We start from the raw sequence: 26,416 nt of genomic DNA, 5'->3' as shown, positions 1-26,416 counted from the left end.
TAATACGAATCGACAGAAGCAAAAAGCTAAATGTAGAGTAAACAAACTACACCACAGTTGCATGACTTCAACATCACTAGCCTACCTTAGAGTTTAGGACCGCAGAGCTGCCAACTCTGGCATTCAGCGTGAAACCCCACGCAATTGACCCTTTTCACACGCCACACATCCTTTTTCTCATGCAGAGAAAAATCACAAAACCACTGACCGACAAGACAGATAAGACAGGTTGCTTTTGATATGAAACAAATTCTCAGCTCTCAGATTCGGTCAATTTTATTACAAAATTCGAACAAATACCTTTTGGCGCTTTTAAAATGTGACTGTAGCGCCTCAGTTCAAAAGGCACGAGAACCCATCTCTCTTTACTTGCCTACTACTAACCTTAGTTAATAGTAAATAAACACGAATGATCAATAGGTATGTTGAAAGATACAGTACAACTTACCTAAATGTATAATTACATAATATCGACCAATCAGTGTTTTTCAACCGTGGAAAGAGGTCAATAAAATAGCTGGAGTAAGCTACATGTCACATAACGTTACATTTACCTCAGGAAAGCCATTTAATGACCATAGCATTTAATACCTTTAATTATACCAGCTGACAGGGCTCTCTATAGCCTATGTTTACAGCATTAGGTGAGATTATCTTTCTTAAGAAAAAAATAGCTTATCTGCTGTACCTATGTAGGCTATCCAAATTGAATCAAGATCGGAATAAAACCACAATAATTAAATTGAAATTGTAAAATTTGTATCAAGCAATAATAAAGGCAGTAGCAATACCAATTATTGCACCGTGCTGTCACCAAACTTAATAAAATTATGTTTAGTTAGGCTACCAAATGTTTTGACAATCACAATAGCCTACACTTATTGTTTGTTATGCAAGTTTTGCATCCTCCCAATCCCCATAATTCTCACTCCAAGCTAAACTCAAAAGTTGGCAGCCCTGCCTCCTTGCAGTCTTTATTGTAAAAGAATTTCTCTTTTAAGTTATAATAGTTAGCAAGAGTGAGTAGTGAGTAGATGAGTTTACCTGTTCAGCGTGTTGATGTTTCATATCCCTGACAACCTCTGTAGTCCCTTTATGCCACTTGTTAGCAACCACCTTTTTAAGACAAGTAAAACAACACAATGGGGAATTACTGATGTATTTAATGTCGTATAATAAAATATGAACATATATTGAGCTTTTGTTTACCACAGACCAGGGAGCAGGCATTTCACCAAAAACCAAGTGCTAATATGCTAACTCGTTTCCAGGTTTTGGCCTACAAAAATACGTCATCCCTACAGACTTCACGTCTGAAGTCCCGCGGCTTAATTGGGAACGGAAACAGCGACATCTTCTGGATAAAAAGCGACATTAGTTCACCCAAAAATGAAAATGCTGTCATCATTTACTCTTCCTTAAGTTGTTCCAAACCTGTATGACTTTCTTTCTTCTGCTGAACACAAAAGAAGATATTTTGAAGAAAGTCGGTAACCAAACGACTGATGGACCCCATTGACTTCCATAGTAGGAAAATAAATACTATGGAAGTCAATGGGAACCAGCAACTGTTTAATTACCAACCTTCTTTAAAATATCTTCTTTTGTGTTCAGCAGAAGAAAGAAAGTCATACAGGTTTGGAACAACTTGAGGAAGAGTAAATGATGACAGCATTTTCCTTTTTAGGTGAACTATCCCTTTAATTACTTCACCCAAAAATAAAATTGTCATCATTTAGCCTACTCATCCTCAGTTTGTTTCAAACCTGTGTGAGTTTATTTTTTCTGAACACAAAAGAAGATATTTTAAAGAATGTTGGTAATCAAATAGTTGACAGTAGCCATTGACTTCCATAAAAAAAAAATAAAAAAAAAAAAAAATTAAAAATTAAAAAATACAATAAGCCAATGGATATTAACTGTCTGGTTACCAACATTCTTCAAAACATCTTCTTTTGTGGTCAAACTCATACAGGTTTGGAACAACCTGAGGGTGAGTAAATGATGACTGTAAAAATTGCAAAATTTTAATTTTGGGGTTAACTATCCCTTTAATGTTTAAATGCATTTGAAGGACCCTCTTTCAGAAATCAGAAACACTTTGTTTGAGGTGGTCAGATGCAAATATTTGCTACAACAGTGTGGCATTACAGTCAGTTTGAAAGCTTGGTTTCATCAAATGCACTTTTTGCAGTTTTGCTGAGGTCGATTTTTTGAGATCTGAAACAACATTTTCTATTGTACAATGACCTTTTTATGTCATTTGATTCTTCATGACCCCTTGAAGGACTGAATGAAAGTCATTACAGACATTATTTACAGTGTGCTATAGGTGTGGGCTAAATATCATTTTGGTCTATTCTTGTGTCTTAATGATTGATGATCATAAATAACAAAGTATTTATTCATCCAAACAAACAGAGAAGGAATGAATCCTTGTCTTTTTCTTGTAAAACTTCAGGAATCACCTTTTCTGCTCTTTCTGAAAGTGCACTTGACAGGCAGGAACTTTGTGCCCCACATGAGAACTGGCCATTAGCGCATACATTTTATACATTTGCTTATCTTTTACCAATTTTATGGAAGCCCATCCACATCCAGTTGGTGTCAAAGAGGAAAAGAAAAAGAAAAGAAAAAGAGGTTCAGGTTGTGGATATGTAGCAGGAAGACCCCCTCAGGATGAGGTAGAGGCTCAGGGCACTGATTTAAAGTCCCCATGAAATCAATGGCTTTTAGTATGAATAGTTTAGCCTTACTGTCATCTAGTTTCAGACAGTGTACATTTATTCGCTTTCCATTGGAGAGAATGAAGTCTGGTAAGTTTCAGGTTAGTCACGTGAACCGCCTCAGCGCGCACACAGTCTGCTCCGGTTACCTAGCGTAACCTTGGTTCCCTGAGAGGAGGGAATGAGACACCGCGTCGTCGAAGATCGAAGAAGGGGACAACGCCAAAACACCATCCTCGATGTATGTATTAATTAAGGCATGTTATAACTTCCCTAGCAATAATAATAAGGTAACTGCACACATTTCCATTTATAACAATTTCCACACTGATTGATTGATGGCTTGGTCCCCAGCCTACTTTCTCTGCCTTTTCTCTGCCAGTGTCCAAGAATGGCTAAATTTCAGAGCTCCCTTTCTCAAGCTGCACCCGTTGCAGAGCTTCTTGCCCAGTGATGTTCCTGTCACTGCCCAGACGTTCCTCATGGACCTAATCAAAGTCAGTGAACCTCATGGCCTTTCCGGTCCCGGTCACTGTCATAGCTCAAAGACAGCAGCCAAAAACGCCTCAGTCCAGGGCTGGTGTCAAGGCCACTTCAGTCCCAGAGATCCCTTTCTTGGTCCACTCACTGACATTCTTTAGGCTGCTGTGGTTGGAACCTCAAATGATCCAAAAAGGGTTGTTTCAATTTTGTCAATTTTCAAAGGAAATTTCAAAACACAAACAGACATTTTTGAATAGTGACTTTAATGGGATTAATAAAGGCAGTTATGAATGTGTTATTCCTTAGCAATAACAAATAAGATCAGTTAAATGCACACCTTTCAATTTTTAACAAAATGTAAATTCAATTTAACACAATATACAATATAACACTGCTAAAATATATATTACAGTTTTTCATTTTATAATACTTCGAATGCTAAAGAACCTAATTGTCACCATGATGAATAAAAAGTTAGTAAGAAAACTTTTGTTATGCAAAAAAAACTTTAAATACCATATCAATAAATATACATGGTTAACATATTTAGTTTTTACCATAAAAATGAGGTAGCCACATGTAACAGTTACATGAATACCTCATTCAGAAAGCTGAAGTAAAACATCAACTTGATTAGTTGTCCATTGCGCACGCACACATTTGCACACAGATGTGCATGGATCCGGATTCCGGGCTGCTGTCAATTTCGTGTTCCGAATAAATGGCCCACACTTATTGACACAAATAGAGCTGTGAGGCAAGAAAGAGGGGGGAAAAGACAATGTTAAAAAACAAAGGGTTAGAGATAGCACATACTATAGACCTTATGTAGCCCCGCCCCTTTTCAGCGCTGCGCTCGTTGTCTTTTGACTTCTGATCTTGCGTATTTATGAATGAATGACTTCGTTTTAAAATCTTCCCGGTCTACTAACATTTGTTAAGTCATCTGCTTTAAACATTACCATTTGTGGTAACACTTTATAATAACTGCATGCTATTAATCATTAGTTAAGCATTAGTAAACAGTTAATTTGTCATTTATAAAGCATTAATAGACATTAAAAAGCAGTTTATATAAATACAGCTATAAATGCTTTATTCTTGATTTATAAGCATATCTATAATGTGTTTAATCATTTTATTTTCATACTTTATTAATGATCAATTCATCATTTCTAAATGAAGTATAGCATTATTTACAAACCGGTTATTTAGGAGTTGTCAGTCGTTCATAAGATCCCTTAGAAAGTGTAAGTAAATGATTAATAAACTGTTTAAATACATATTATTATTCAGACATATAGTAATAGTTAGTGTGTTAATAAATGCTTTATTAACATGTATTTCTACTGTAATTCAGGGTTAATTCAGTTAGTTATAAAGCATTTAGTAGTGGACAGTTAACTATTTTTGTGAGCTCATCTAAAGTGAGGACTATTTATGATTTGTAAAGCGTTTACAAAGAAGATTTAAAGACTGTTAAATATTTTTATGTTCTGTATCACTGTGAGTGTTTGTTTCCTTTTTCCGTTTAGAAGATCAGTGAGCCTTTAAAATCTCTTTTATAAATGCTCTACAAGGCATAACTAGTTCTCACTTTAGATGAGCTCACAAAAATAGTGAACTGACCACTACTAAATGCTTTATAACTACCTGAATCTACTACATTTACTTCCACTTAAGTGATCTTATTATTCAATGACAACGCCTAGTTTGTAAATAATGGTAAATAATGTAATTGGTTTGTAAATAATGCTATACTTCATTTAGAAATGATAAATTGATCATTAATAAAGTATGAAAATACAATTATTAAACACAATATAGATGTGCTTATAAATCAAGAATAAAGCATTTATAGCTGTATTTACAAACTGCTTATTAATGTCTAATAATGCTTTATAAACGACGAATTAACTGTTTAGTAATGCTTAACGAATGATTAATAGCGTGCAGTTATTATAAAGTGTTACCCAATTTGGTAACTTTACAATAAGTAAATTCACTTCATCAGCTAATTACTCCTCGACAGCGATGCCATAGAGATATATAGAGCGACCGCAAAAACAGAAGTTCAAAGACAATATTCTTAAGATGGCGGCGCCCTCGTTTCTCTGGCGCATAAGGTCTATAAGTTTGCAGGGCTTGACAGAAAGGACCGTCACAGGGCCAGCGTGAAAGACGCTTGGGACAGTTGATGGAATTGTCACTGGCTAGATCAGCCATTACATTCATCAACTCACACATCAGTTGTGGTAAACGGAAGCTCAAGCATGTTCGCTTGACGTGCAAGCACCAATGAGGTTAATTGTTATGTGTTACGCAGCACGTTTGAGCTTCAGCAAGAGTCGAGCAGGTTCAGATGAGCTTCTGTTTATGTTCACTGATCAATGTTTATATGTGAATAAAAGCCTAAATTCAATCTGTTCATCATTTAAAGTGATTGAGTCTCTTCAGAAATTTTTGACTAAACCGGTCAATTCATATGGTTTAGTTTTACGATCTCTTTGTGAACTTTTTAAAGCGTCAAAGTGGTAGTTGTTTAGCTGTCAATTAAGGATCAGAAAGCTCTCAGATTTCATCAAAAAGATCTTTATTTGTGTTCTGAAGATGAACGAAAGTCTTGGAACGACATGAGGGTGAGTAAATGATGAGAGAATTTTCATTTCAGTAACAGTGCTTTACATTATTTTCCATTTTACATCTATTTAACAGAAGCATTCAAGTAAGAAATACAGAAATTGAATCAAATGTAAAAATAATCATAGCATAGACTTTAATGTATTAATTACAAATAAACTGGTTATTATTAAAACTTTTTAGAGTGGCATATCTCTAATGGCATATCTACGCATACCTCAGTTTGGGTTCTTAATGTTACACATCCATTTTTTCCCCCAATGGTTTACGTTGACATCAGGCAGGGGTCTCCCTACCTGCAAAGTTCAGATCCAACACACCTAATTATCAAGAGCTCCTGGAGATCCTAAAAAGCAGCCTCAGTTGTGTTTGATCAGGGTTGGAGCTGAACTTTGCAGGAACTTTTCCCTGACTTAAGACATAACCGACTATGTTTACGTGACTACTCACCAAGGCAGATATTTTGAAATAAGTATCTGACCATCAATACACTGCGAAAAATAATTGAATTCGGGATCACATTGCGTAGAGAGGCCTCTTTCTGTGTGCGCTTCGCGTGTTGTGTCAGTCAGAGCAAGTTATGCATCAAGATCTTTTGTGGCTTATTGCGCTTAATAACATCAAGCATGTGCGGCACTTTATTTTCTCATTCATGCATGTTCTTTTCACAAAAAACTAAATGTGTCCAAATGTGTGCTTTCAAGAGGTTAGGTGCATTATCTGGGAATGTCAGATGCAAATGCTTTGCTTCAGATAACAGACTGCCTAACAGTGACACGTGAAAAGATTGTGTGACCGCAGAAACACACGATACGTGTCTAACTAGTATATCAGCTATTGCCATGCATAAGGTACGTAAAATGTGTGAAGTCAGTCTACAAGGATGTGGTTTAAAGATTTGATTTGTGTTTATGCATATTTTCACAATTGGTGGCTCATTGAAATCAGCTTGTTATCTTACATACATAAAGTGCATAAGTTTGTGTGTTTGTGAACTCTACCTGTGGCCTCAGTGTAGAGTTTGGACTCATCAGTGCTGGTCACTTTGCAAGTAATGAATGTTTTCCTTCCCTCTATTCGATCCAGAGCGCTGTGGATTAAAACCACACTGTCCAGAGGCATTGGACTGTACAGGAGAACAGAGTTCAACGGGTGAGATCACAGATAATCAATCCCTAAAGCCAGTGTAAACTGGAAAAAATAAGGGTACAACTACAACTTAAAGGCCGAAGTACTGAAACATTAGCTCACCTGCGGTAGTCAATGTTGAGATTGGCAGTCATAACGGGTCCTGACAGGTAACCAGCAAGAGAACCTGTCACTGTGTCAATCATGGTGGCTATGGCTCCACCATGGACATGCCTGACACACAGGAAAAAGGTGTAACATCATTTCCTGTTCTCCCATTCACACAAATAAAAGAGTGACCTTCAATTTCAGGCAATAAACATAGAATAGAGCTCTTCCTTACCCAGGTGCCCCCTCTAGTAAACGTCCTGCCTGAAACACACAGACGCAGCTCTTCTCCTCCTTATTGACAAACACCACATATTCAAACGTTGCTCCTTGCTCTTTAACATTTCTTGTGAAAAGTCGAGCTTTGGCCTGGATGAGTTTGCTGAGGTGGATGCCGCCTACCACACAGAAACAATGTGACATTTGCTTTTACACTCAATACAGCATTATCATGTCAATTTATTTTACTGATTACAGTGACTAGAACTTTTACGCAACTGCATATTAATCATTTACCAGTAGCATATTTAATAGAGCGGTTGTAGCTGGGCAACTTCTCCCAAGGACCCCTTTTTTTCTCCTCGCCATTTTCAGTGTCAGTGTCACACAGAGCATTATAGTGATCGTAAGCCTTGCACATCTCTGGACTCCATGACGAGTTGGGCAGGCTGAAGTCCCGCGGCTGAAATGAGAACGGCCACAGCGACATCGTCTGGACAAAGAGTGACATTAAAGTTAGTTTTCAATAAAGTAAATCAGAGCAGAGTTCATTCTGTAGTCATGTTTATGGGCAGGTCTTGTAGTGTTTGGTGTGCTATATATATATATATATATATATATATATATATATATATATATATATATATATATATATATATATATATATATATATATATATATATATATATATATATATACACATATACCAACACAGTAATAAAAATTCAGCTTTGCATCACAGGAATAACTGGTACTTTAAAGTATATTAAAATAGAAAAACATTATTTTAAATTGTAATATTTCACAATATTATTGTTACATAAGCTTTCTATTATAAATAAATTCTGTTCTTTAAAAAAAAAATTATATTAATCAAAGAATCCTGAAAAAAGTATCACAGGTCATAAAATAATTAAGTCAAGTCAAGTCAAGTCAAGTTTATTTATATAGCGCTTTTCACAACACAGGTTGTATCAAAGCAGCTTCACAGTAATAAATTAGAACAATACATCAATGTTTGTTTCTAGTGGAACGTCTACGTTTGGTAATGCTGATCAATAGTATCGTTGATTGATTAATTCAATTAAATATCCCCAAATATCCCCAACTGAGCAAGCCAAAGGCAACAGTGGCAAGGAACCGAAAAACTCCATCAGGTGACCTAATGGAGAAAAAAAAACCTTGGGAGAACCCGGGCTCAGTCGGGGGCCAGTTCTCCTCTGGCGTTTATGAACTAGAGGTCGGATTTAACTGTAGGATTAAAAGTATTATATGAATGCCTGGCTGAAGAGATGCGTCTTTAATCTAGTTTTAAACTGGGAGAGCGAGCCTGAGCAACGAACAGTATCCGGAAGACTATTCCAGAGTTTTGGTGCTAAATGTGAAAATGCTCTCCCTCCTTTGGTGGACCTAGATATCCTAGGTATGACCAAAAGCCTCAAATTTAGTGACCTTAAAGAGCGCGATGGATTATAGGGCGATAGAAGATCCGTTAAATAGACTGGAGCTAAGCCGTTTAGGGCTTTATAAGTCAGTAGCAATACCTTGTAATTAATACGGGACTTTATAGGTAACCAATGTAGAGATGATAAAATCGGTGTTATATGATCATATTTTCTTGATCTAGTTAGAACTCTAGCGGCGGCATTTTGGACTAACTGTAGCTTGTTTATTGAGGATGCAGGACAACCGGCTAATAACGCATTACAGTAATCTAGTCTCGAGGTCATGAATGCATGAACTAACTTTTCTGCATCAGAAACAGATAGCATATTACGTAGCTTAGCAATGTTTCTAAGGTGGAAAAAGGCTGTTCTTGTAACATATGAAATATGATTTTCAAAAGACAGGTTGCAGTCTAATATAACACCCAGGTCTTTTACTGTAGAGGATGAAGTAACAGGACATCCTACTATGTTAAAGTTGTATTGTGAGAGGTTTTGTGGGTGATTTTTTGAACCGATAAGTAGTACCTCTGTCTTGTCTGGATTTAATAAAAGAAAATTATGCGTCATCCAATCTTTTATATCTTTAACACACTCTGTCAATTTGGATAATTTAGCGTTTTCATCTGGCCGTGATGAAATATAGATTTGAGTGTCATCAGCATAACAATGGAAACTAATTCCATGTTTCCTTATAATATTTCCAAGTGGCAGCATGTATATTGAGAATAATAGAGGGCCTAACACAGATCCCTGCGGCACTCCATAGTTTACTGGAGTTATGATAGATTTTTCTCCATTTAAATAAACAAAATGGTAGCGGTCAGATAAATACGATCTAAACCAGCTAAAGGCCCTTTCACACCGGATGCGTAACGAAAAAGCGAAACGAAAAAGCGAATAGTTCGTGTGCGAATAGTTCGCATCAAAACCATTCACATCAGCCGCGACGCGAATTTGCGACGTCTGTGACGTTCAGAGAGCTTCAACATTCCAAAACTTTCGCGCGAATCGCGCCGACAGCTGAGAAAACATGGACACTTCATCATCATCATCATCATCATCATCCAGTCATAGTCATAGCATCCAGTGAAGACGAGCTTTTCATTTTATTTAAAAGACAGAAAAGAAGGTTTTGGGTGCACCCAATCTTACAGAACAGAAAGTCTGAAGGGGAGTATGCTTATGTGCAGTTTTTTTTTTTTTTTTTGCGTCTTCAACAGTGCGTTTTGTAATGTAACTACACATTACATGTAACACACGAAGTAAGTTAAAAATCATTCGACTAGAAATATCACACAAAGAATGTATAGTATAGCCTACTAAAAGCAGCCCTAAATAGTCTCACTGCATTTTGTTAACGTTACGTGTTCAAAGTAAACACGGTCTCTGTCTCTATCTTTGACGATAATAGTGTTAGCTTTCTATCCCAAATGTAGTTTGGCCTGCTAGCCTACACAGCACAGGACTATCACACAACACACTCACAGTCGTGATAACCGGTTGGTTGGCAATGCTACGCCACACATTGTCTTTCAAATCGTTGTCCTTGTAGTATGTGAATTGGCTGAAGCCTATTCTGTCGCCGCAAAAGTAAAAAAAAAATCGACATCGAAGCGAAAAAAATAAAAGTCGTTTTTTCGCCTCAGCACATTCGCGTTCGGTGTGGAAGCGCTCATTACACAAACAGCTGATCAAAAAATAAACCCATCGCGCGAATTATTCGTGCGTCAAAATCGCGTCCAGTGTGAAAGGGCCTTAATGCTTGTCCTTGAACACCAGTATAATTTTGTAGTCGATCTAAGAGTATTGTATGATCTATAGAATCGAACGCAGCACTAAGATCAAGTAAAACTAATACTGAGATACAGCCTTGGTCAGAAGCTAAAAGTAAATCATTTGTGATTTTAACGAGCGCAGTTTCAGTGCTATGATGCGGCCTGAACCCAGACTGAAACTTTTCATAGGTGTCATTTTCTTGTAAGAAAGAGCCCAGTTGAGCGGACACAACTTTTTCTAGTATTTTAGACATAAAAGGTAGATTTGAAATGGGTCTATAATTTACTAGATTATTCGGATCTAATTGTGGTTTCTTAATGAGAGGTTTTATAACTGCCAGTTTAAATGTTTTTGGAACATAACCTAAAGATAAAGACGAGTTAATAATATTGAGGAGAGGCTCTTCCACTACAGGTAACACTTCTTTCAATAGTTTAGTTGGTATAGGATCTAGTAAACATGTTGTTGTTTTAGATGAAGTAAAAAGTTTATTTAACTCTTTTTGTTCTATAGTTGTAAAGCACTGTAATTGTTCTTGCGGGGTGATAATTGAGGCTGAATTATAAGGCGCGATTGAGGATTGAACGTTTACAATTGTGGTTCTGATGTTTTCTATTTTCTCAGTGAAGAACTTCATGAAATCATTACTACTAAACTGTAATGGAATATTTTGTTCAGGAGACATCTGTTTATTTGTTAGTCTCGCCACTGTGTTAAATAAGAACTTAGGATTGTTATGGTTGTTTTCTATTAGTTTGCGTAGATGCTCAGCCCTGGCCGCTTTTAGGGCCTTTTTATAACGTGACATACTGTCTTTCCATGCGATTCTAAAGACCTCTAAGTTGGTTTGTTTCCATTTACGCTCTAAATTACGGGTTTCTCTCTTTAGAACACGCGTAGTATTGTTGTACCATGGTGCTTTACTTTTCTCTCTGACCTTTTTTAATCTAATGGGCGCAACAATATCCAATGATCCAGAGAGAATGGTGCTCATAGTGCTAGTTAATTCCTCAAGTTCATCTGTTTGTTTGGGTTCACTGAGCAGCTGAGACAGATCCGATAAGCTGTTTGAAAAATTATCTATGGTGGATGGAAGGATTGTTCTGCCTAATCGATAACGCGGCGCAGCATGATATATTACAGGAGTACGTAATATGCAAGTTACCATGTAATGGTCAGTGACATCGTCACTTTGTGGAATGATATCTATATCGGTTGGATCGGTTCCATGTGATATAATTAAATCGAGTGTATGATTAAATCGATGAGTCGGTCCGGTAATGTTTTGCTTGACCCCAAAGGAGTTTAATAAATCAGTAAACGCAGCCCCTAACGCATCATTTTGATTATCTACATGGATATTAAAGTCTCCAACAATTAATGCTTTATCGAAGTTAACTAATAGGTCTGAGAGAAAATCTGCAAACTCTTTTAGGAAATCAGCGTAAGGCCCAGGCGGTCTATATACGGTAGCCAAGGCTAGAGATAATAGGGATGTTTTTCGAACATCTAAGAGCGTAACATTTAGTACAAGTACTTCAAATGAAATAAACTTATAACCCGTTTTCTGAGTAACATTGAGAAAATCTCTATAGATTGTTGCAACACCGCCGCCACGACCATTCAGACGGGGCTCGTGCTTATAGGAGTATCCTGATGGAGTAGACTCATTTAAACCGAAATAATCATTTGGTTTAAGCCAGGTTTCAGTAAGGCAAAGTACATCTATGCTATTATCTGTGACTATTTCATTTACAATAACTGCCTTAGGTGTGAGTGATCTAATGTTTAGAAGACCTAGCTTTAAAAATTGTTTTTGATTACCAATAGCAACATTTTCTGGTTTAATAACAATTAGATTTTTTCTAGATCCTGCAGTAGATTTATGATTTGATCTCACTAAACGAGGAATAGACACAGTTTCTATGCAATGTTCTAAACTATTTATATCAGTTAAATTGGTGCAGCAGAGACTATGATTTGGACTTTTGGTTACTAGTCAAAAGGTATTTAACATTTTGGAGATGTTATCTGACAGAAGATCCGATCCGAATCTGCTTGGGTGTAAGCCATCAGCACGGTAAAGCCTAGGACGCTCCCAAAACAGATTCCAATTATTTACAAAGAGAAGTTTCTGCTCATTGCACCATGACATTAACCATTCATTAAGCGCAAATAATCTACTAAACTTTTCATGACCTAGTCGGTACGTGGGAAGCGGTCCTGACACAATAATCGTTATATCAGGCGATGTGCTGCGTACCGTATCGATCAGATTCCTGAAGTCTTTCTTCAGAACTTCCGTCTGGCACAGCCTGATGTCGTTCACTCCCGCGTGCAGGACAACAGTTCCGACGCGCTCGTTCAAAATCTCGGGAACGTGAGCAGCGATTTCAGAAACACGAGCACCAGGAAAGCAGTGACTATGCACCTTACTTTTATTTAACGTAGCGTGTACGTGTCGAACGATGGAATCGCCGATGATCACAGCATCGCGTTCTGTTTCGCGAAGAGGGGAGAAGCGGTTTTGTGTGGATATCTCGAAAACCGGGAGGGTCGGAGAGAGTTTTCTTGGTCTAGACCTGGCTCGCGTCTTCCGCTGCGGAAAAATCCAGGCTTCGTGATGGCATGTTGGAGCCGGAGTGAACGAGACCATGGCTGATCGCGACCTCGACGTTCGGGACCGATGTTGAGGAACGCACGGAGTAGACGAGGTCGGAGTCAGCGGGTTAGTAACGTTAGTCTCTGATTTGTGTGCCTCGGCACATGATGTTTCAAGAGCTAACCGCCGGTCTATCAGCTCGGCTTTTCTTACTAAAAGGTCGTGGATCTGTTTCTCAACAGCTTCCAGCTCAGACTGCACCGCGTGCAGCTCAAATGTGTCCTCACCTGCACCAAAAGGTAGACTACTTACATTTGATATATTCGCCATTTTAACAGATGGACAGTAAGTTAAGTTAGCAACGACGCTACCAGTGGTGCTATCAATATTAATACTAATTTATGGCTTAAGTCTTGGATATAATCCGTCTTTTCAGTGGTACGGGTGTAGAGTAGACGCACGATAGGCGAAAAAATCTTTGTTTGTAAATGAGTGCGGAGAAGACGCGTTCAGCCGTGATCCACGGACGTAACCTATAAGAGTATCCAGCGTTGGATCACTAGGCTTGAGACGCGTCTGCTCAACAATCCGCGTTATAACTATGAGGTGAGGAAAAGTAGAAAATGTTCGTTGTAAGTGAGTTTAAAGAGAAATCAAGAATTATAAATCAATCGATGGAGCTCCAAAGACAACAACGCGCTCAGACGCGACGCCTTAATTAAGTAGCACAACTGTTTCAATTATTGATAATAAATAAGCATATTAGAACTATTTCTGAAGGATCATGTGACACTGAAGACTGGAGTGATGGCTGATGAAAATTCAGCTTTGCATCACAGAAATAAATTATATTTTAATGCATATTCAAATAGAAAACCATTATTTTAAATTGTAATAATATTTCACAATATTACTTTTTTTCCTGTATTTTTGATCAAAATAAAATGTTCTGTATTTTTGATCAGGTTTGATGAGCATAAGAGACTTTTGACCGATACTGTGTGTGTATATGTTTGTGTAATATAATATATATATTATATATATTCCCCCCAAGTCCTATTCGTCCGCCTCACCGTGGCGGGGGGGTGAAACAGGAGTCTGTCATCGATACACAGCGGGAAGCAAATTCCTGGTAGGTTAAACCATGCTGAGAAGATGACAGACGCCTGGCTAAGGACGAGGGCACAGACCTAGTGGCCTTGCAAGCCGAGGTCTGAACCCAACTGCAACGACAACGACAAACAAGGGCCTCAGTACCCTGCACGCCCCTGTGCCCGTTCTACGGCGGCGGAACGACCCGGCCAGGGACGAGAGGCTGCTAAGAATCTCAGGTACCAGGCCGCCATATGGGAACCGACTAAAGGACCGGACTATTAACACCATGGCGCTCGACATTGCTACCTTCAACGCCAGGACTGTATCGAGTGAGGCAAACCTGGCTGCCATCCTGGAAGGTTTGAACAGCATTCGCTGCGACGTGCTAGGACTGTGCGAGACCAAGCGCCGGGAGCCGCTGCACGTGCGCTATGACGACGGCAGGACGGTCATCTTGGGCGCCAGGGAAGAGACTCGGCCTGTCGGTGGCGTCGGCTTCATTGTATCCAAACGATGGTCGCCAATGATTGACCTGGTCGACGTGACCAACCCTCGAGTCGGCGTGCTCACCCTGAGCCTGCACAATAGAACCACCATCCGGATCGTACAGATATATGCACCAACAGCAGCAGCTGCGGCCGAGCAAGAGGAGGATGTGCTTGAGCAGTTCTACGAGGCCGTCGAGGCAGCCACTACCCCCCGTGCCACCTACCTCGTCCTGATGGGCGATTTCAACGCCAAGGTGGGCAAGGGGTTGGATGGCGAACGCTTTGTCGGCCCGTTCGGCTGCGGCAACAGGAACGGACCGGGTGAGCGACTGGTTGCAATGGCCGAGACCAACCGGCTGTTCATCGGCAACAGTCTGTTCAAAAAGCGCCCTGGTCGCCGATGGACATGGATGTCCCCCAATGGAGAGACAACCAACGAGATCGACTATGTCCTCTGCAGCCACCGCCGCATCCTGCAGGACGTCACTGTCATAGGCCGCAAGTTCTTTGACACGGGCAGCGACCATCAGCCGGTAAGGGCCAAGCTGGTCATCAACGGCAGGACCGAAAAGCGTGCACTGGCAGCCAGCAATCGGGCAAAGCAGCAGGTCACCACTGATCCGGCCGTTTTCCACACTCTGATTGACCACACTTACTGGGCCCAGCTTGAAACGGACATCGACCAGGACTACGACCATTTCATTGGCCTGCTCAAGTCAAGCCGCGATGCAGCCGCAGTGCCGACCAACAGCCGGACCAGCCGAATTTCGGACGCCACCAAGGCCCTGATGCAGAGGCGGCGGCAGATGCGCGCTGACGGACCCACACACGTCGAGTACGGCCTGCTGTGCAGGCAGATCCGGCAGCAGCTCAAGACCGACCTCGATCAATATAGACAGAGGCGCCTGCTGGTAACAGCCGAGGACCGCAAGAGCCTGAAAAAGTGTAGGCGGGCAATGCAACAGCAGCGCCGCCAAATACCAGCACTGAAGACTGTAGATGGGCGGACGATCAGGACTCGGTCCGGTATTGAGGCCGAGTGTAGGCGCTTCTATAGTGACTTATTCGCCAGCAAGGTCTCCATCCCTCCACCAAACCTTCAGCTCGACCAGCTGCCGTCCTTTTTGCCAGTACTGGAAAGTGAGGTCCGACATGCAGTCGAACAGGCACAGGCAGACCGGGCGCCTGGCCTGGACGGCGTTGAGATCGAGCTACTCAAAGCCGGCGGCCACTCACTTTGGATGGCCATGGCGGCCCGATTCAGCCGCTATATGGCACAATGTCAAACCCCCAAACAGTGGAAGACGGCCAAGACAGTACTGCTGTTCAAGAAGGGCGACCGCGAGCTGCTCAGCAACTACCGGCCGATCACATTGTTGTCGGCCTTGTACAAGATCTTCACTAAGGTGCTGCTCAATCGGTTGGCCAAGCAGCTAGACGAACAACAACCCGTCGAGCAGGCCGGATTTAGATCTGGCTTTAGCACCATGGATCATGTGCAGGTGCTGAACCAGCTGCTCGAGCGGACCAGGGAATACAAGATGCCGCTGGTCCTGGCTTTTGTCGACTATGAGAAGGCCTTCGACTCGGTCGAGATTAACGCCGTGTTGCTCGCCCTCCAACAACAAGGCATCGGTGACGAGTACGTGGCCCTACTGCAGGAGCTGAACAGCAACTGCGCCACCACCATCACCCTGTTCGACCGGCCGCTTAATATCAAGGTCGGCCGCGGGGTCAAGCAGGGAGACACCATCTCGCCCAAGCTTTTCACCGCCTGTCTCGAGCAAATTTTCCGGCAGCTCAGCTGGGACGAGGTCGGCATCAAGATCAACGGCCGCTGGCTCAATCACTTGCGCTTTGCCGATGACATCGTGCTGATAGGCTGTTCGGCGGTTGATGTACAGCAGCGGCTTGACCAGCTCAACCAGGCTGGTGCCCGGTTCGGCCTCAAAATCAATCTGGCCAAAACTAAGTGGATGCGCAACGACCAGGTGGCCGACACCACCCTCCATGTCGACCAGCATCAGCTCCAGCAAGTAGATAGCTATATCTACTTGGGCCAGGAGCTGACCATCGACCACAAGATTGGCCGAGAACTGGCACGACGACGCCGAGCAGCCTGGGTCAGCTTCGGCTCAATTGCCGAGACGGCCAACAATAGAGCCATTGACCCGGACATCAGGGCTGCCCTATTCAACAGCACCGTCCTGCCTGCCATGCTCTATGGGGCTGAGACCTGGACAATGACGGCGGCCGACCGGTTAAAGCTGGCCGTGACTGAACGCGCAATCGAGCGCCGTATGATCGGGGTCAAACAGACCGACCACGTCCGCAACGAGCAGTTGCGGGCCATGACCAGGGTGGACGACGCGGTGGACCTGGCCAACAAGGCCAAGAAGCGCTGGGCCGGGCACCTGATGCGGCGTACGGACGAAAGATGGACGCGCGAAGTCACCGTCTGGCTGCCGATCGACATCAAGCGGCCACGTGGACGCCCTGCAACACGATGGCGCGACTCGCTACGACAAGATCTGGGACACAATTGGATGAGGCTCGCCCAGGACCGACAGACCTGGACAGATCGTTGTGGTCTGCGCTGACCACTTTTGGCCGGTGAAGACAGACCGATTCTGGATTCTGGATTCTGGATATATATATATATATATATATATATATATATATATATATATATATATATATATATATATATATATATATATATATAGTGGTGGTCAAAATTGATGGCACCCCTGATAAATATGATAAAAAATGGCTGTAAAAAATAAATCTGCATTGTTTATCCTTTTGGTCTTTCATTCAAAAAATTCACAAAAATCTAACCTTTCATTGAAGAAAAAGAATTGAAAGTGGGGGGTAAATCACATTAAATAAAAATACACATTATATAAAAAAATACATAAAAAATTCTAGGGGTGCCAACAATTATGGCTAGCGTGTTTTGGAGAAAAACATTTATTTCATAATATGATTTACCCCCCAATTTCAATTCTTTTATGTCAATGAAGTGTGTGTGTGTGTGTGTGTGTATTTATGTGTTTATGTATATATGTATATATATGTATTTATGTATATATATGTGTGTGTGTGTGTGTGTGTGTGTGTGTGTGTGTGTGTGTATTCCATCCATTGATTGCATGGCAGCACAACAAACACAACAAGACACGCCCATAAACATGACTACATAATGAATATGAATTATTATCAGCAGTTTAAAACAAATGGGAAAATGAAAGGTTTACCGAGATAGGACTGCTGGTGTTGAACGAGGACTGCATGTGCCCGTGTGTCTCTTTAGAGAGCAGCTGGTTAAACGAGACTCGGTTCAGTCCATTAGAGATCCGCTGCTGTCCGTGGAGGAGGAGGAGGAGGCCAAGTCTTCTTCTCGCTATCTGTCCCAACATGATGACTGTAAAGCAGTCTGTTTCCAGAGGAATGTAGTGGCCGTCAATCCAGAACAAACACAGCAGTTGTGTTATTCTTCTAGACAGGATACACGCCTAAATATCTAATATACAAATGAATATGACTTTCTTTCGCATGATGTAACGTTAATTAACTGAAGGCATTTCCACACACGCTCTGTCAACAGAACCCGCAAACAAGCGATAGCCGCTTAGTCCTTTTTAAACAATAAACTGGTAAACGAAATAAAGTCTTTATCAATTAGTTAGCGATAGAAAATTGTATAAAAACGACAGTCAACTTTGAGGTAGAAATACCTGCCGGTGAACTTCAACTGTGTGTGTGACTTTTACATTCACGGACGTCATCGGTGATTGGCTAATTCCCGCACGCGGAGTGAAAACGCATGTCATTGTAACCACGTGACAGTAATATTTACGTTTGATTGGTGGGCTGAAGTGTTACAACATCCTGTGTGTCTGTTGCCACAACAATCCGTGGTTCCCGTCCTTTCGGCGCACTGCTCGAATCTACTGTTTTTGTCACTTTACATTTATTAGTAGTTGTTTACCTGCATCTGATGCACAATGTTTGGTCGAGAGGAGCGTTCAACAAACAAGTTTGTGCTGAGAGAGAGGGACAGAATAAGGGTACAGAAATGCTGTTTGTCTTTTTTTTATAACTTTACAGTCACAGGGTCCCTAAGAAAATATTATTAATAATAATTATAATAACATGAACTAAGATGACTATATTATAAAATTCTGAACATACACTATCGTTCAAAAGTTTGGTGTCAATATTAATATTCATCAGGTAAGGATCCGTTAAATGATCAAAAGTGACAGTTAAGATATTTATAATGCTGTACTTTTGAACTTTCTGTTCATCAAATAAATTTTCCACAAAATTATTAAACGTCACAACTGTTTTCAACTGTGTTTCTTGAGTATCAAATCAGCATATCAGAATGATTTCTGAAGTATCATGTGACACTGTTCAGAGTAATGATGCTGAAAATTCATCACGGGAATAAATGACATTTTAAAATATATTAACCCCCTGGGCTTCTTCGTCCGAAAACGACCGAAAACTTGAACGTTTGAAATGTTAATTTTTATTTATTTTTTTGCTTCATCGGATGGGGGTGAAACTTGGTGACTTTTGTTGTATTACCTATATGAACACACAAAAAAATCAAGGAGATGATTCTGATATGTTAAAGGGTCGTAAAAAAAAAGTCACACTTAGCTTCCTCCCGGTCAAAAACGGGCGACATAGGAAATGAATGGGAAATACGAAAAAATAGGAAAACTCAGAGAAACTTTTGGTGGTACAAGCTACAGATCAGCCACTGTGCTGAAAAAAAGTGTACAGCAATGAAGGGGTGACACTCTAAAACATTAAGAGTGCAAATAAGACCCCCCCCCACACACACACACACACACACACACAAACACACAAACACACAACAAATTATGCTCCAAACTATATAAAAACTATATAATCATATCTCAAAAACTATAGCAAGGAGAGTCAAAAGGTAGATATCATTTGAAAGAACTCTTTTTAAAAATTTTGAAAATATAAATTACATTACATTTGGACATTGTCCTGCCGAGAAACGGCTAATAAAAGACAAAAATACATATATAATTTTTATTATGATTTTGCATATCTTTCTTATTTGTCATGGAATAACTCAGGAAGGAAATATGGTAGGAGGAAAATTATTTTTTAGTGAAGTCCCCCTACATGTTAGCTGCATCTGGATAAAAAAAAAAAAAAATTGGATAAAGGAATCAAAAGTTACAGCATTTGGAAAAGAGACAGCCTTTTTGTACAGTCTTTGACACCCCCTCATGGGCAATTTTTTCTCCATGAAGAATATCTTGTCATAAAAGCAATAGATTATGTTAATTTAATATGGGCTCATTTTAATTGTAATAATATGCTGTAAAAAATTAAGTGCCATTTTCAATGATCTGAGAATGTTTCATGAGCTGTATGATGTAATGCACATTGCAGTACATTATTTTATAGATTATGAAAAAAAAAGAAATTCTATTTATCAGCAAATAACTCAGCAAAACTTAAGAGTTTTTCAAAGTGGATACATTCACTGTAAAGTTCAGACTCTAAGCTTTCAAATGACATCAACTTTGTGTTAATCAAGGCAAGATTTTTGAAAAATATGGTAATGAATATTTTCGCAGCTAGGTGGCGCCTGCTGGCGGTACACTCGGTTTTAGAGGGATTACTCAGCACTCGTTAGGAGTTAATAAATGTAATTAGATGCATTAAAAAGCTGAGATCCTAAGCTTTAAAATGATATATAATTATGATGTGATGATATGATGTGTTGTTCCATTCAGTGGTTGCTTAGTAATTAATTTTTTTCTTTCCGAATGGGAATAAAAATAAATAAATAAAATAAATAAATAAAAAAGCTATAGGACATGACACATATTTATATATTTTGAAGCCACTAGATGGCGCTCTTCTCACTTGAAAAAAATTTTTTTTAGGCCTGCACTCTATTTTGATGTGAAATGTTGCATTTATTGAAAAAAAAATATATATATATATAAAATAAAAATATATATATTAATTCTAATGGAAAAAATAGCTAATAAAAATTATATAATTAATGCAAAGTATCATAAAAAACTCTAAAAAAATGAAATAATAATCAGAAAATATTATAGAACAAAAATATATTTGATTGGTTATCCTGGGATAAAATAAAGTTAAATTTTAAGGCTTCGTCCGTTTTTGACCGGGAGGAAGCTAAGTGTGACCCATTTACGAAGAAGCCCAGAGGGTTAAAATAGAAAACGTATTTAAATTGTAACAATATTTCAATTTTTTATTTCAAATTTAGCCTATTATTAATTGAATGTTTAAACATGTCGTGTGTTTTATCTTCTCTACAGAGTACAGACCCTCAGTAGTACATGTACATGTAGTTTTATGCTTATGTTTAACAGCTTTCTTTTCTTTTCTTTTTTACAGAAAGGTAAAGAGATGGCGGACAGGACTGCTGAGCTGGACATGTGTGTTTAAGTTGATTTAATTCTTTTAGAAATTTAAAAGAAAGAAACATTATGACATGTTTATGTCTCCAATCCAGTATAAGAGTTGAATACATCAGTAAATTGATATACCATGTACTTGTTCCAGAATCAAGAGTGTGATGTTGACAGCTGAATTTGAGTGTCTCGGCCTTGCTGTTTATGAAAAAGCCCTGAAGTGCAGAGAGAGAACCAAACAGAGAGAGAAGGAGTTGTGGAATACCTCTCACACTCTGGTCAGTAGAGATTTCTGTGACTTTCTTGAAAAAATCTACTGTGAGAGTGAGTAATTGATGACAATGTTATCAAGTTTGGGATTGGGAAAACCAACCCTTTCAAAGAGTAGTCGCAATAACAGTATATCGTCAATAGAGGGTGGTATAAAGACACGAGCGGAAGCCAGATTGAATCAGGAAATACATCAGTAGGCCTAGATCTTTGTGATTCAAGGTTGTCTTCTTACGGAAGCTAAATTTAACCAAACATTGTTCAATTTAAGGTTTCTCATGTTAATTTTTCAGTTAGCAGGTTTATTTGGCCCAGATACTGAGAAAGACATAATAAATGCTAGACTACGCTTACGCAGAAAACCATGCAGTTCTGTCACAGATATCCACAGTTGTATTCGACAAACAGCAGGTGTCAAATGGAAAAGATTCAGCTTTACTTTACTTTGTTTATCCACTCTTGATACTGTAAAAGACTGGACAAACAGAGTTATCTTTTGTGCTCATCCTTATCTAGGTCCTATGACACCAAATTGACAGAAGTACATGAAGTATAACAGAGGAGAGTGTTGGACCAAATAAACCAATACCAAGGAACTGGAATTGTGCCAAATTTCATTGTTTGTTGCACTAAAAAAAAAAATATATATTTTTTTTTTTTAATGAAATGCAGAATACATGTGATGTATAGTTCTAATAAATAAAAGTATGAACATTTAAAGCAAAATACATACTATATATTACTACTATGTCAACTATAGTAATATTGAATAATATGCTTGGCATATAAAATCAATTTAAAATAATTTGTTACATTTTTAAGTATGTCTATTGTATAATCTAAATGATCGGTGTTTCCAACTTGGGAATGTCGGAAATGTTGACAGTTGTTGGGATGTGTGTGAATCAGCTCTATTATATACCACACCTTTTCAGCATTGTCTCAATTTTTGTGTGGTATTTGCATTAAAGGAAGATTCAAATATAGCTTTGACTTGTAAATGTTGTTGATATTGACGGCAGCAGGAAAAGGTTATTATAATATCCTGTATTTTACAGGTTATAATATCCTGTATTTTTACAGGTAAGGAGAGAAGCGTTACGCAGTTTGCTGGAACAGGAGAGACAGCTGCACGTAAGAGAGCTGAGCAAGATTGACCTGGCCATTTATCAACAAAGAACATAAACCATTAAAAACACATGTTCAAACTTCAAATTCACAGCTCTCTAATATATGGTTTTTATTATATGAGTTCCCTTTAAACTGAACCACTCCTGTTATCATCTAAAATCGTATATCAAGCTCGTTTCGGTCTGGAAAAGTCTGGACAGTAAGATTATATCCTGTTTTTATAAGACGTCTCTTATTTTCACAATGGCTGGATTTATTTGGAAAAAAAATACAGGCTTGATAAACAAAAATAAAAGAAAAAAAGTAAAAGTATCCCATTGTTGAGTGTGCATTACTAATTAATTACTGTCATTTAATTACTATTCCTTTGAAAAAGTAAAGTAACGGATTACTTTTAATTTCTCTGTAATTTAATTACAGTTACTTCTGATGTATTTGCATTAAACACTGTATAAACTATAGAACTGTTCTATATAAAACAATAGTGTATTTAACTTCGAAATGGAACCTCTAATGTGTCCCTTTTGGTCAGTTCAAGAATAATTTATTCATTTTTATATTATTTATTTGAAAGAATTAAAAGAGCAGTTTCACATCTTTCCTTGTATCGTTCAACTGAGGTTGATATGGGATTTAGAAAGTAATTAGTAATACTGTACAGTAATTAGTACAGTAATCTAATTACACTGTTGAAGATTATTAGCCAGTAACTAAATACTTTTTAGAGTAACTTACCCAATGATGATTAAATGATTATATTTTTCTGATTTATTCACGGCATTATTTATATAAAGTGAAAACATTCGCTATGGAAAAAACAAAACATTGTAAATATGGAAGTTGTGAGAAAACAGGAACAACTCTTTAATAATAACCATTAAAGAGACCCCAAATGAACTATTTCCAGGAATTCATTTATGGTGAACTTAAAAATATAAATATAAAATAAATATGGTCATCTGAAAGTAGTTCTGTTTTTGATATTCAGGAATTACAGGTTCCTGTTATGGCTGTTGGAAGATCTATTCTTTTGAAAGAAAGGGAGGGCAAACACTGTTCACATTGGGTCTGTGTGTCCTTTTCTAACAACACACATTTAGATTAGCTACCATGAAGAAAAATAATAGCATTGGTAAATATGTACGTTCCCACCCTGAAGATCCTGCATTAAGCAACTTCTCCAAAAGGTGAATTTCGAAAACCTTAAAGAGTGACTTGAACACTAGAGTCTGAGTAAAATGCCATGAATGTGGAAAAACAGGTTAACAGAACTGGAAGAATGGGACTATTTGTCTAAAACAAATTTGTTGGCAAAGTGCTGTCATATAAGCCAAATATGTTTCTAGGACTATATATTTTTTTATATACTTGTACAGGTGTGCTCAAAAGTTTATATACACCTTGATTCTTAATACTGTGTTAAAAAAAGCTTCAAACATTCACTGATGCATTAAGAGCCGGGGGGTGAAAACTTTTGAACTGGATGAAGACGTCCAAATTTTTCTTATTTATATATTATTATTATTATTATTTTATATTTTTTTTCATTTAATACTGCCCTTCGGAAGCAACAGAAGATACTTACATGTTTCCCGGAAGACAAATTAAGTACAATTTACCTTGACTTCAAATTCAAAAAGTTTTCACCCCCCGACTCTTAATGCATCACGTCTCCTTCCTGAGCATCAGTGAATGTTTGAACCTTTTTTTAATAGTTGTGTTTGAGTCCCTCAGTTGTCCTCAGTGTGAAAAGATGAATCTCAAATCATAAATACTGCTGGAAAGGGTTCAAATATGCAAAAGATGCTGTACAACTGAACAATTTGCAGGACCTGATGGATTTTTCTGAAGAACATTGGGCAGGACGAACAAGAACAACCATCACAAACAAACTAAACTAAACAGTCGTGGATCATCCAGGTAACGATGCACAGTATCTTGAACTGCGTAACTTTTATGTAAAATATCTTATTCAGGACAGTACTATAAATAATAAGTCACATGCATTTTGTATGATCCCTCTTATTTTGTTTAAATAACATTTAGCAGATTCTGCAAGGTATATGTAAACTTGAGCACAACTGAACATATGGGACATAACCTTTAACATGACAATAACTTGTCAATCCTCCCCCATCTGTTTTTTTGATGACCAGAACAGACACACCCCATCCTCCAAAACTCACGGATCCAGTCTAGCTATAATAGTGTGCTGAACAGAAGACTACACACCTAATTCTCCAAAGAATCTTTGGTTTAAGCCGCTTCTGATTGCTCAAGTGGAATGATGCAATGCAAAAAAGACTTAAGCACCCTACGGCATTGAGTTACACTGCATGATGAGCAAACAGACAATACCAGAGAGTAATTTATTGTTTAGGCATACACTGCATGTGCAAAATGAATAATGAATGTAAATGAAGCAATGTTCAAGAGTTGGGTGTGTTAGAAATTTCAGAAGCGAAGACCAGGAGACATGGATGTATCTTCAGCAGGATTGTTTATTGAGAACACGTGCTGTTGGTATCTGCATTCATCAATACATCCTGTGGAAGCTATACACTAGCTCTATACACATTTTAGGGGCAGTCCTTACAAGTGAAGACAAACCACTTAGGTGCCGACCTTAAAAAAGCACGCAAATTAAGTATTTGTGTATTAGAAACCCAACCCAGCTTCTAAGGTGTCACCAGTCCTAATCCAGTCTCAGTAATCTGTTTATTTGACTTACAATAAAGAGAACAGAACTGGCAGGAATCTCTTGCTGGAAACTTGAATTATTCATCTGATATCATCATCATAAATGCTGAATTCAATGTACGTCACTTTAGTTTTTCAATTGATGTTAGCCTATGTCAAGACGTAGGATCAGCAGCAGATTCTTAAAGGGTTAGTTCACCCAAAAATGCAAATTATGTCATTAATGACTCACCCTCATATCGTTCCAAGCCCGTAAGACCTCCTTCATCTTCGGAACACAGTTTAAGATATTTTAGATTTAGTCCGAGAGCTTTCTGTTCCTCCATTGAAAGTAAATGGACAAAAATAACGACTTTATTCCACTATTCATTTCCTTCTCTCTGAAGTTCACGTAGTGTTTTTGCGTAGCGCGTCTGTGTTGTACGTCACACGCATCACACATGAGTCATGACCAGCGTCGGCCAATAGTGAGCCTACGTGTGTCGTACAACACAGACGCGCTGCGCAAAAACACTACGTGAAATAGCTCGAGACCCAGAGAGAAGGAAATGAATAGTGGAATAAAGTCGTTATTTTTGTTTACTTTTTGCGCACAAAGAGTATTCTCGTCGCTTGATAAACTTAAGATCAAGCCACTGATGTCACATGGACTACTTTGATGATGTCTGTACTGCCTTTCTGGACATGGACAGTATGTCGTCCATTGACTTTCAATGGAGGAACAGAAAGCTCTCAGACTAAATCTAAAATATCTTAAACTGTGTTCCGAAGATGAACGGAGGTCTTACGGGCTTGGAACGACATGAGGGTGAGTCATTAATGACATCATTTTCATTTTTGGGTGAACTAACCCTTTAAATGTGTGATCCCACATTTCAAGTAACACGAGATAAGTAATCAGATTACTTTTCTAAGGAACTAGTGAAGGAGATTTACAACTAAATTACTTTGTCAAATAAGTAATCCATTTTACTTTGTTCTCCCATGTATTGACTGACACCTCTCCTGTCCACAGAGAAATCGATAATGAAGTGCAGAGGCGTTGTGTGTGAACAAGATGGTTATTGTAGCTCTAGAGTCTAGACTAAATGTGAGCAGGCAAATTACTCATCTCACTTGCACAAAAACTAGGGGTGCACCGATCCGA

General features: G+C 38.8%; 2 protein-coding genes across 9 annotated transcripts; one reads left to right on the top strand and one right to left on the bottom strand.

Annotated features, from left to right (window-relative positions):
- Positions 1 to 1,044: 1,044 nt before the first annotated feature.
- them4 (thioesterase superfamily member 4) lies at positions 1,045 to 18,534 on the bottom strand. 8 transcript variants are annotated; one of them, XR_014031740.1, is made up of 8 exons: positions 18,454 to 18,489; positions 17,974 to 18,152; positions 7,602 to 7,797; positions 7,321 to 7,483; positions 7,101 to 7,211; positions 6,851 to 6,975; positions 3,808 to 3,959; positions 2,955 to 3,384 (listed from the first exon to the last, which is right to left on the bottom strand). XR_014031740.1 is itself a non-coding variant. In XM_081387792.1 (7 exons), the coding sequence occupies exons 2-7, from the start codon at positions 18,133 to 18,135 to the stop codon at positions 3,910 to 3,912; spliced, it is 807 nt and encodes a 268-aa protein (XP_081243918.1). In that variant the 5' UTR covers positions 18,136 to 18,211; positions 18,454 to 18,534; the 3' UTR covers positions 3,452 to 3,909. The 8 variants fall into 8 exon arrangements, 6 of the variants coding, with proteins under 6 accessions (XP_081243919.1, XP_081243918.1, XP_081243915.1 ...); XR_014031739.1 differs by having other exon boundaries at positions 2,881 to 3,384; positions 17,974 to 18,508; XM_081387792.1 differs by lacking the exon at positions 2,955 to 3,384 and having other exon boundaries at positions 3,452 to 3,959; positions 17,974 to 18,211; positions 18,454 to 18,534.
- Positions 18,535 to 18,646: 112 nt separating this feature from the next.
- Positions 18,647 to 22,629, top strand: LOC308703839 (uncharacterized protein). The gene is made up of 4 exons (XM_081387798.1): positions 18,647 to 18,786; positions 21,152 to 21,192; positions 21,320 to 21,446; positions 22,522 to 22,629. The coding sequence occupies exons 1-4, from the start codon at positions 18,724 to 18,726 to the stop codon at positions 22,621 to 22,623; spliced, it is 333 nt and encodes a 110-aa protein (XP_081243924.1). The 5' UTR covers positions 18,647 to 18,723; the 3' UTR covers positions 22,624 to 22,629.
- Positions 22,630 to 26,416: the final 3,787 nt, after the last annotated feature.

Source organism: Scardinius erythrophthalmus, assembly GCF_964197995.2.
Source record: "Scardinius erythrophthalmus genome assembly, chromosome: 16".
NCBI classification, from domain to species: domain Eukaryota; kingdom Metazoa; phylum Chordata; class Actinopteri; order Cypriniformes; family Leuciscidae; genus Scardinius; species Scardinius erythrophthalmus.
This window is presented reverse-complemented; position numbering and strand designations above follow the sequence as displayed.